The 12,031-nt window shown below is 38.1% G+C and overlaps 1 protein-coding gene across 1 annotated transcript in view; it reads left to right on the top strand.

Annotated features, from left to right (window-relative positions):
* The window catches only part of GALK2 (galactokinase 2), a 48,834-nt gene that overhangs the window by 12,612 nt on the left and 24,191 nt on the right, over positions 1-12,031 (top strand). The window contains exon 6 of the mRNA XM_055716228.1: positions 11,336-11,434. Coding sequence (XP_055572203.1) covers positions 11,336-11,434 — 99 coding nt within the window. The remainder of the gene's footprint in view (positions 1-11,335; positions 11,435-12,031) is intronic.

The following is a 12,031-nucleotide window of genomic DNA, read 5'->3' as shown; positions in this document are numbered from 1 at the left end:
ATACATGCCTACCTGGCCTGGCTAGAAGCTTCTGGTTTTGCATAGGTGGTCTTATTACAGGGCACCACCGTCTCTGATGGTGGTAATCAAATGAGCTAAGCTTGGGAACTACAGATCAAAATCACTGGAAAGCATGTGTTCAGAAATTGGGCATCTGCAAAATCCATTAAACTGACAGAGGTCAAGAAAGCCCACATTTTACTAGGTAGTAGAAATCTGTATTTGGAAAACCAGAAGCCAGGTTTTCATTATTCCAAGAAATACTGCACAGCTTTCTTCAGAGCATAAATGATACAGTGTGTATCTTGAGCTGAATTTGCACAAGGCTTGGGAGTACTGGCCAGCATTATGCCAGACCTGTTCTAAAGAAAGGTGCAAAACTCCTTTTGGCATTTTCTTGTGGGGGAACAGAAGGAAGAGAGAGACTCCACTGAATGTCTTTCCTTCTCCTCATGTGTCCTGTTCAATCAACCCGAAATCTCTTCTGCTTGCTCTTTGGAAAACATGCTGAAAGTTAATCTTGTGTCTCAAATGCAGTTGGACAAACACATGAGACACAATTGCACATTTTTGTCAGGAAATTTTGCTATCTGCAGCCAAATATTTTGCACTTGTGAGGAAAAATGAGCAATTAATGCACAGAGCAGAATTCCCAATAGCCAACGTAACCAAGGTTCTCTGTGCTTGCATAGACCAAGACACCTGGTTGTGGTGGTTAAGACAGAGGATGACAGCTCTGAAGACTGATTACTTTTGTCCAGACTCTAAGTTTTCCCAAATCTTACAGGACAGTAAAACCAAGTTCAGTCTTCTTGGCTAATTTATGATTTAGCATTAGAGACCTCTTATATCTAGCTAAATCCAGATTCTCTGTTGCTCTGAATTTATGCTTAGCCTCACAGAACTGCCTTGTATAAGGCAGAGCTAGTCCGAGTATAAATTAGAGCAATCTAGGCATGCAAGCCCTCAGAAGTATAAAACGTGCTCTGGCCACTTCTTTCCAGCTCCTAATGCATCCTGTGCTGGTGTCAAATGGTATCTGTGCAGGATCTAGTAATGCTGGCTGTATCAGCTGGGAGCTCCCCTCATGGCAGGGGAATTCTTAGCTGACCAGAAATAGGGGCTTTCCAGATCCTTTCTGCTAGAAAGCAAACCAGGACCTTGCATTTTTAGGGCTCCGGATATTTATGTGTTTGTTTATTTTTAAGGAAGAAATACCGCTTCACCTCTCCCCTTTGTCTTTTTTTTTTTCAAATGCTTAACAGTTGCAAAAGTTGTAAATGGTAGTATTTATAAGTGACAGTATTTGGTCATGGTAGTAATTTTATGAGAAAAGATTGACTTTTTGCCCCTCATTAGTCTGATGGACTTTGCAAAATCTTAATACGATGGTCTGTAGCAGCAGGACATAGAAACTATTGGCTTTGGAATCAAATTTGGCTGAATTGTAGGGCTTCTGTAGCCAAAGTTATGAAAAACTGACCTTTTACTGAATGGAACATTTATCTGTTTTGTTTCTGTGAAACTATTTTTATAAGAATATTTTAGTTATATGCTCTTACTCCTGATAAATGTGAGTTTAAAATAGTAGCTGTAAAGTAAAAGTCATTGAAATTTAGAGCTTTTATGAGATAACACTTCCAGTGTGAAGTTTGGGCCTATGAAAGAGCCAAAAAAACCCAAAATGAAAAATATTGTAAAAGCATGGCTAGAATTTCATGGTGGCTTACTTTAAAAATAGCACTTTTTTGACATTGAAAACAAAATCAGAAAAAAAATGCTCTCACTAATTACTGTGTGTAGCAGTCTGCAATAGGGCATTGTTTCAGTGTGCATACAATATTTTTTTTAAAAAACCCATCACACACATACACAATAGTTTAGGGAAAATACCAGTCCAAGACAATTCAGCCAGATGTGCAGTGCTAACCAGTTGCAGCAGTGCAATAGCATTCAAATAACAAGATGGAAAATTTAGAATGCGATCTTTAAAAAGAATCCATTTTTCTCCTCCAAACAGGATACCAGTCTAAGACTGTGTTGGCATCACTCAAAGAACAGCAATACTCAATAGTAGCTTTTGATTTTAAAGTGATTTTTATTTTACTGTTACAAAATCATTCTTTTGTACAACTTTTCATCAGAAGATACTTTTTGTAAAGGAAATAGAATAATGCTCTAAATTGTCCCAGCTTTGTGTTTTATGGTAGGAATTAATAAGTACAGAAAATCACTTAGTACTTTTGAATAACTAGATTTACTTGAAAGATGTGATGATATTGTTGCTGTCCAAATGTTAAATCTTGCAGTACTAAGTTCTGTTCAGCCACCCTAACATTTTTTCTGTTGCTAAGACTGGGCAGCTGTGCACATAGTTATTGGGAAAAATAGATCAAAAGCAAATAGGGTTTATTTAATTTAATGTGAAATGTTGAGCATAGGAAGTTGAATTATTTTTGGCTCTATCTAGACTGAGAAAAATCTTATATCAGACAGAATGATAAATAAAGGACCTGAATCTAATCTGTAATGGCACAGTGTCCATTGGCTCAAATTTTCTCGAACTATGGCTTGGAGTGCGGAATTTTCAAAACATTCAACATTAAACAGTTACAATACCTGGTAATTCATTCATTTCAATGGGAGGATAGATAGGCCAACTGGAATCCTTTCTACTTTGTTTCTGAAGCCTGTATATAATAAGGAAAGGGCTTCAATCGAGTACTTTACCACTTCCTAATAATTTTTCTAATGTGCAATAGGGCTTTAATATCTAGCTATCTGCCAAAGAAATCTGTGAGTAATCATATTGATAGTGTGACTTTGAAATTAATAACATGTGCTGATAGTACTGGTTAGGATTTTATAATACTGCTGCATCAAAAATGTTTGATAAATGCATGCTCACGTTATTTATATGAGAAACTCACATTGCTTACACAAAAAGTGGTACACAGATACTGTATTTTAAAGTACCGTTAATATTGAGAAACGTTAAAGTTTCTCTTTTCCTGTGGAATTAAAACCTAGGGTTCTTTAACTTGTTAAGTTTCACCATGTGTGTTTGTAATCAAGGGGAAATGCAGAGTACTTCGGAGCAGTGGTAATCAAAGGCCGTAATCTCTCATCAACCAAATTGATAACCTCCTATTTGAGCATGTTAGAGGGCAGACAAAGTCAAGCTAAGATTGCTGTGCTTATGAGGACATCCAGATACTATCTGACAAATATTTTCCCATTTTGAAAAAGAGTAAGCATAATTACCTTGCAAAACATATATGAAGTTTAGCTAATTGGGGTTTTGTATGCAAACTGGAAGCAGATGGTGACTTTCAGCAATCTATTTCTAGTCAAGACCAGATACAAAAAATAAGGACATTTCTGGTGGTAAAAATAACCTCAAAATTTGGGCATCATTTTATACCTTAAGAAATGAAACATAGTGCCTTGTATTTCAGAAATTCTTTTCATATATATACATATGCATAAAATGTGCACAGATTAAAAAAAAAATCACCATCTAACGACATTAAATATGCCTTAAGTGATAGAGAATGTTTTCATCTTACTCTAAAATACTCTTCTTTATCTGGAAATGTTTCTTCTCTATTTTCTGTCCTTTGTGCTGTGAACCAAACCCTGTAGAATTTCATAGAAAACCTACACTAAATTTGCCATAAAATGACCAACATTACTTGTAAAGGGAAGCAGCAGACTGAGTGACTTTTCAGATTGAACTGGCCAAATTGTTAATGAGAGAGTAAATGTACGTACTGGACTTTTGGCTCAATAGGTATTTAAATACTCCAGTCACTTAAATTTGCATGCTGAAGAGACTTTTGGAGCACTGAAAATGACAGTCTAAAAATAACATGTATTAACAAACGTATTTTTTTCATGGAGCTTCCCTTCACAAACAATAAAATTTAAAACAGGACGAAAACTGTCTTTATTTTAAAGATTAGCTATTACTGCTCCTGCATTGGTATACGCAGAAAATCTAGCATGTTTAATTTTCACCAAAATGAACTTACATAAAACCTCTGAGGCAGATGTAATTTAATACTATCATTTTATAGAGAAGGTTGCTTTGTTTTGGCTGCTGTCATTCTGGATTTGTATATATCAAGTTTCTGGGTAATGTAGGGTGAGCTGTTCCAAAAAAGTACTAAGCAACACTAATTCTGTTTTACTAACAAATATTTGCCTGTCTCCTACTCACTAATTGTCTTACTCTTTTAAGGGGTTTAGTCTTACACGAGTTTACTTCTTTAAAGGTCTATGTGAGATTGAAAGGGATTGATCACCGGTATGGAGCATATTGACAGTGACAGTTATATAGGGACAAATTCTGTCACAGTTTACATACTGTCCAGACCCATTGCATGAGTGAAAATTGGAGCAGTCGGCCCTTGGCCTCTTTGTGAGCCAGGGGACTATTAAAGGTGAAACTCCCTTATCTGTTCTCACTTAGCTATTTCTTTAGGTTTCTATATTTAGGAATTTTTTTACAAGTGATCATCTGTTCACTTTCATTATTCCTCGGATACCTAAATACCTTTGTACATTTAGGCCTTCATGTTCATCATCAATAACATCAAACTAAGAGAAACTAAAATGATGGGGCAACAGAGAATCAAATGAGCTGTAGCAGATGGTTCATAATTTATCATGCTGCTGAAGTATCAGGGTGTATGTGGCCAATTCAAATACAGTGTTGGATTGTGCCTGGAAACAGTCTGAAAAATACTTTTTTATCAGTTCTTTAACATTTCTGGAAGACCAGAAATACTCAGATGAAAATCAAAACCTGAATTTTAGGTGTTTCATATTGAAGTGTAAACAAGCAGAGAAAAATACATACTAGTGAAAAGGATTATTTTACTGAAAACTCACTTTTTCCATTAAAAATCCAAACCAAGGTAACATGATGCAGAGCTATTGATGAGTTCTTATTACAATAAATCTCTCCATCTAAAGTAATGACACATAAGGCAACTAATAATAAAAATCACAACCCTTCTTTGTCAGACTAAATTATATCTCCACTGATATGATTTCCCAGATTAGACTTTCTGCATGCTGGATAGAAATCTTGTGGCTGAAAGATAAAAACAGATTTAAGTGGTAGTAATTTCTGTCTTTGTAACTCAAGATTGACTTGCTTCTTATCAGGGAGAACCTTAAATTGTTTCAAACAAAAAACAGAGATAGTTAGTAGAGATCTTAGATCAAAGGCTAGCCTAGGTCTGCACATGGGGGCCAGTTGCCTGGTGGACAAACTGGTAGGCACTGCCTCCTGCAATAGGATACATTCTGAACAGACTTTAGAATTAAGCTTCTGAAAGGGAACAGCCTGAAAAAAATACATTTTGTACATTGTTAGTTTTAGATTTTTCCAAATGCTCCAACTAAACTTGTCTAAAATCTAAGAGTTCAGTTTTGAAATCCTTGAGGGACAGCAGCTTCCTTAAATAGATTATTACTTCGCATAGATTTCTTAATGTTTAATTGCCTATTAGGCAAGTGAGTGAATTCTATGCATTGAGATTCTACTCCTGATGATGTTGCTTTATATTGTTGTAATTATGGATATTCTCATTTAATGTGTTGTGTCTTTTTTTGTTGGATAAACAGCAACAAAACCTTAATATATATTAATTATAATACCAAAATAGGTATTTTCTAATAGATATAATTATATAAAATAAATATATAATTAATATTTATTAATATCTCATGTAACTCACTGATACTAAATGTCTCCCACGGAAGCACAGCCAACCTGGCACGTGTTCTTGCCAACAGCTATAAAAGTACTGTTCGCATTTTTGTGTGTCATACTGGGTCTGGCATTCAAAAGCTGTGACATTTAGTGGTTTTTTGAGAGGTGACCAGGGAGATTTCAAGGTTTAACTCACCTACCAGCTACTACTACTGTCATGTTATGCTCATCCCTCTCCTGTGTTCAGAGGCTGAACAGACCAGTTGTACAATACAGCTCAGGGTATTGCTAGACTAACTTTAGATATCTAAGTTTCCATCCCAGCTTCCCTGCTACTATTCCTCAGTTTTATAGACCTCACTAGAGCCAACAGATTGCTTCAGCCATGCCACTGCAAAGCAGGTTTAAACAAAGGGACTTTGCACAGGAGTGGCTGATGTGGTCACAAAATCTCTCCTGTTGACCATAGTGTCAGGACAGTGACCTCAGTGAAAGAGCTGGAGCAGTAGTGCTGAACCGGTTGAGACTGTATTACCATACGTCTATGCAACACTAATGAATGTATATTTTATGTGGCTCATTTGCCAGATAAAAATAGCAAAAGATAGAGTTGACATTTACTCTAAGGTAGTCTAAGAAAAGCTGTAAGTCTGCCTCTTTCCTTTCTTACAAACCAAGAAAGTTAAACTGAAAAAGATTCAGGGGAAAGCTGCATGGATGATCAAAGGTACAGAATGACCTCCATAAAAGTAAGCTAGGACTCTTTGGAAAAAGGCACTTGAAGGAGGAAGTGTTAGAGGTCCATAAAGTGATTAATGTGATTGGTGGAGTGGGCAGGAATCGAGTGTTCATTGCCTTTCACATTGTAACAGCCGGAAGGTATTAAATGAAGCCAGTCAGGTGCATATTAATAATCAACAAAAGGAGGTGTTTCTCACCTGGCCAGTAAAAGTCCTAGTTACTGGATCTACATGTTAAAATTTTAATGTATTAAAAGGCAGTCTGGACAAGCTAATATATAAGAAATCCATTGTAGGTAAGTAAGTGTGCAGAATTCACATTCAGCGCAGGAATTTATCAAAACCTGACATTCTGGGGAGATACTGACAATTCCTCACTTACTCACGGGCATTATATGCACTTCCCTTCTTGGCTAGTTTGTTTGTTGTGTTTTTTTTCAGGGAGGTGAGAGCAAGGGAAACATAGCCTGATGTTTGAGCTTTATTTTTTTAATTACTACATTAAATATATCACTTTGCTTGTTTAATAGTGTAGATGACAGCTTAGGAGTTAGGTCCACATGATCGTTATTATTCACAGATGATGACCTGTCCTATTGGAACAACTTCCTGGAACAATAATACAGAAATACATGGATCACAGAACAGCTAGTATAACGACATTTTTGATCCATCTGATGACATAATTTTTTTCCTGGAGTCATAATGCTACTATTCAGATCCATTTTTACTTTGATTTTAGTATCTTTTTATTCCACTTTTCTTTACCATAATCTTAAAAAGGTTTTAAACTCACCCTGCAAAGGTTTCCCTGAGACTATATTCTTGAGAGAAATAAGCCACAATACTGGAAATAGCGGGGGGATTGAATTCTCATTTCAGCTTTGTGACTGATTGCCATGACTTTGAAGAAATCATGTAAATATCTGTGCTGTCTTTAAATTGAAGATAACAGCAGCCTTATAGGAATGCTTTTAAAGTAAAGTATGTAAAATTCTATGAAGACTTAAATTATGATTTATTCGTGTTTTTGAAATACTGCTTTAGGGATGGAAAAAACATGCTAATGAGTCTTGGGAGCATAGAACTAGTTATGTTTTGTGGTTGGCTCGAAGTGATCTCTCGTGCATATCAGAGTACGTGGGGTGGAAGTGTAGTCTATGTGCAGATAGGGTTTATTCTTGCTGCATATTTCTTATGGTTCTTCATGAAGAACAAATTTCTGCTTTCACCTAGCTGTACAAGAAAGCTTGTTTAGGTCTTCTGTGAAATAGGGGCGACTGTTTATTTTATATGTGTAACACTTGTATTTTGAACTCTGGCAAGGAGTGGCTGGCCCCTCTGACCCACCTGCCTGGCACGTGGTGCTGTGGTGTAGCCTGGGGAGCTGCCCCCCTCAGTGCGGCTGTGAAAGTTCTCCGAGTTACTTCTCTGCAGGAGTGCAGGGCAGCCGGGAGGAAGGTGGAGATGCATGCCTAGGTATTGTTCAGACCTTCAGACAGTTCAGATGTGGCCAAATTGTGCAGTGAAATCCGGGATCTGAGCAGCTCTGTATTTTTACAGGTGAGCCATACACTACAACAGAGATAGATAAATCAGAGATGATTCGAAGAGTCCTAAAGAGCTGCTGAGTGTTGCAAGTTGGATGGAAACAAAGTATTACTCCGAGATAGGCAAAAGTTATTTCATTACATGGCTCCAGCAAATTTTTTCCTTAGAGATATTTTCTGTGGGTGCCTAAAGTCAGAGAGCTTGTGTAGCAAAAATTTTTTTTTCAGTTTCTAGTAATGCAGTCACACATATTTATAATATTATCATCTAAGAATCGCAAGTAGCAATTACTAATTACAAGGAGGAGGAAGATACGCCTCATTTTACTGAGGAAATGGAGCCATGATGAATTAAAGGGACTTTCCCTGAATCACGAGAAACTTAATGTGGAGCTAGAAATTGAGCCCAGACCTCCCAACATTCGGTTCACTGTTTCAGTCACGTGACCACCCCCTTCCAAGTATCAAATATGTACACAAGGCTCTCCAGTTTAGTCTTCACATTCATTTCCAAAGCTACAATTCAATTCCTCTGATCTTTGCCCTTTCACTCATTTTAGCAAAAAGGCAAACATTTGCCCATTTGTCTCAATAGTAAGTAGAAGCCGCTTTCTATACAGATGACGATTTCCTCTCCATTCACATGCTTCTCATCCTAGTATTAGAAGGCCAGCCTGTGTCAGCAAGGGCCTGTTTAAATTAGAAACCAAATGATGTTTCAGGGATGCCTTGGGCTGTCTTGTGGAGAGGGCTCTTCTCAACCCTTGCCAGTTACTACTTGGTGGTCCTGCCAATCCTTGCTAAGTTTCAAAACAAAAGTTGCTCAAGCTCAGTGCTGTTAGCCCAGCATACGCAGCTGGACAGCTGGTGAGCTGGGGCGAAGCAAGGCCCAATGCTTAACCAGGCACAATTCACCAGACCATGTAAAGGGACAGGGGAGTGGCACTGTCCTAATTGTTAACATTCCTCCTCTGCAAGACTTGTCCTGATATTTATTTAATAAGTCCAGGCTCATAAAGTCTAAACGATTTAAGCAATCAAGCAGTAGCTGATGTGTATATGAAGATGACATGCAGCCAGACTAAGTGAAGTGTGTGAAATGTTTAATTTCTGACTTCACAAAGCTTTTATCTGGCAATTGCAGATGAAATAATACCTCAGGCAGCTGTGTCCAAGAGTGGAATATACATTGTGAGTACCTCAAGAGCTGTGCTTCAGACCAGGTTTGCACAACCACAGCTCCTATTTAAGTGTGCATGATCAGTGTGCTGGCATGGTCTTCTCAGCCAGTTCTGTTGCTGCCAGTGAGTAATGCTCATGAACTCCAGCTTGATGTCTCCTGCCAGTGGCTACAAAAATCAGGGCATGGTATTGCTCTTTTCTCAGAGGGGCGAAAGGCAGGTTCAGCAGAACTGGCTGAAACTTGCCAGCATTTCCACATCCCAGCAACAGATGTTTGTAAATAGGCGCGCCTTCACATGTAGAAAGATGCGAGTGTCTAGAGACTGCTGTGTGTGGAGGTTTGTCCTTATTTTTCTGTGTAGCTGTTACTGAGTATTTTAGCATTAAAGGGGGGGGGGGGGCGGGGGGGGGGGGGAAGCATCATTACATTCGTTAGCATTTCATTCAGAATTATTGCCAACTTGTAGTGGAGCAGGGACATACCGTGACTGGATGTTAAACTGTCACCGATGGGATGAAGAGGTCTAAGGCTCAACCTGGAAATGGGACTGCTTGGAGTGAACATGGGACAAGGGAGGAGAAATGAATTATGACGATCATGATCTTTAGCAAAAGTTGGGCACTGGGAGATGGCTTTTGTTAAAAAGAACGAACACCAGAATGTGCGATGTTTGTGTACTTTCTCAGGAAAAATGGTAGAAGCATTATCTCTTATTTCAGCTCATCTTTAAAGTACACAAAGCAAAGTCGGTACAGAAAAGGAGAGTATTTTTGCTGATTGTACTTTTATGCTCTCTTCTTAACGGTCTTTTTCTTGTGACTGGTCATTTACCATGTTTGATTCAAAGAGATCCAGTCTGTATAGTTTTAGAGTAACTATGTTAATGTTCTTTTGGTAACTTCTGCCTATCAGCCTGGGGCTTATTTGCCATAGCTGCATTTTGAGCTGAGTAAATTGATTGTCAGTGCACTTGCAAACAGTTCAACCTGATTATATTGATCTAAGCACTAATTTTACAACTTTGTCTGTGGTGCCATTACAGAAATTGAGCGAGCGAGCAGGCAGGCACCCGGCACATACCTCGCTCTCAACATGGTGATTTACTGCCTCTTATCTGCTGCCTTTTACAGCTGCATGCTGGCTAATGTCCCTGCCTTGCTGGTTAGCTTGTTACAGTCCTGTGATGCTACATCCTTAGTGTGGAATCTGAATCTGACTGCCACCAGACTGACAAATGGACTGCAGCTTTTCTAACGTGCTTTTCCTATCTTTCCTGTGGTTACTTTGTGCTTAGAAAAACTAACTGGTAGGGGTCATAATAGGTGGACACGTGTGCTTTCCTTTTGACCTACTTCTTTTTGACTAGTTTTTATGTTCTTTGACCATTCTCCAAGGCTTCGCTTGTGTTTTGTTTTGACTTGGCCTGATGACTGAAAGCTTTACTGTAAATTATTATTTGTGACGGTTTGATAGTCATATTCCACCCTCCCGTACTATCTTCTGACCTACAGGTTTCAGAATGCACAAGAGATATGCCTAAAATGTCACAAAAGAATATAAATCACATTAGTTACAAATTATTTCAGATAAACAATGTAAGCAAAGCACAGTATCTCAAGGAGGAATGACAAGCACCACTGATTATTTATAGTGGGAAAGGGTTCCTGAGTTAGGTTCAATACATAATTTCTGATTCTGGAGTCAGTACATTACGAGAGTATAAAGTAATAACTTGCCATTTTTCTGTAAGGTACCAGGTTGCATATATAGATAGATTCAACTAATAAATGAACAAAATATTGACTGTTGGAATGGAGGGGTGTGAAGTGAATGAGGAAGGTGGGAGGAAGACAGCTACAAGAGTTAAGCATCTAAACAAGGATACTCTGAAAAGCATCTGGCTATGGTGGGTTCAGTGGAGGCTGAATAGTTGATTCTTTTTTGCATCAGAATAACAGGAAAAACGGGCCATGTGGCACCCTGGTTGATACCAGCTTACACTACTTGGTGCGTGAAAGACAGTGGTTTCAGAGCTCTATCGTTATCTCCTTTGTTTTCTCACTAGTTCATATGTAAGCAGTATAAAAGTATCATCTTTAACCTTGGCTGAAGGTTCACATGTTAATGTTTTTTTCAGGTGGAACTTGCAGAAATTTGCACTAAGAGTGAACGCTATATTGGCACAGAAGGTGGAGGAATGGACCAGTCCATCTCTTTTCTGGCAGAAGAAGGAACTGTATGTGGATCTTCATAATCTAAACTAACAGTGTAATATGAATTTATGTAAACAAAAACACCTTCATACATATCTAGCAGAAAGACAAGAAACTTGGAATCCTTAGTAAGCACTGTAAGCACCATTGGTACGCAAATGAAACAGGAATTAATTGTATAAACTTGTGTACAATTAAGTGTGACAAGTTTGAAGGAATATGATGAAAATGGGAAATGGCAAGAAGGAGGAAAGAAAAATTGTGGGAAAAGATGTACTCTAGAAGAGCACCAGGCCCCACACTATTTGGCTAATTCATCGCTGAACTTAGAATGTTTCCCATATAATGAAATGTGAATGGTCGGTATGCCTTGTGTTCAGTGCAAATGGGATAATTATTACAAAAATGCTTTCTTGAAACTTCTTACAACCAAACAGTTCTAGGAAGTTTTGCCAGGTCCAGTTACAAAGACAATGGAGATTATTTTTTTTCCCCCGTTTTTGCTAATTCCAGACAATTCTGTGGCTGGATTCTGATGTAGAAGGCATTTATCTGTCTTAAAGGTGGTGACAGAAGGTGGACTAGCAATGATAAACAGGACCTGCCAAGTTATGCATGAG

Source organism: Falco cherrug, chromosome 7 (genome assembly GCF_023634085.1).
Source record: "Falco cherrug isolate bFalChe1 chromosome 7, bFalChe1.pri, whole genome shotgun sequence".
NCBI lineage: Eukaryota > Metazoa > Chordata > Aves > Falconiformes > Falconidae > Falco > Falco cherrug.
Note: the sequence above shows the minus strand (reverse complement) of the source record. Positions and strands in the feature narration are given on the sequence as shown.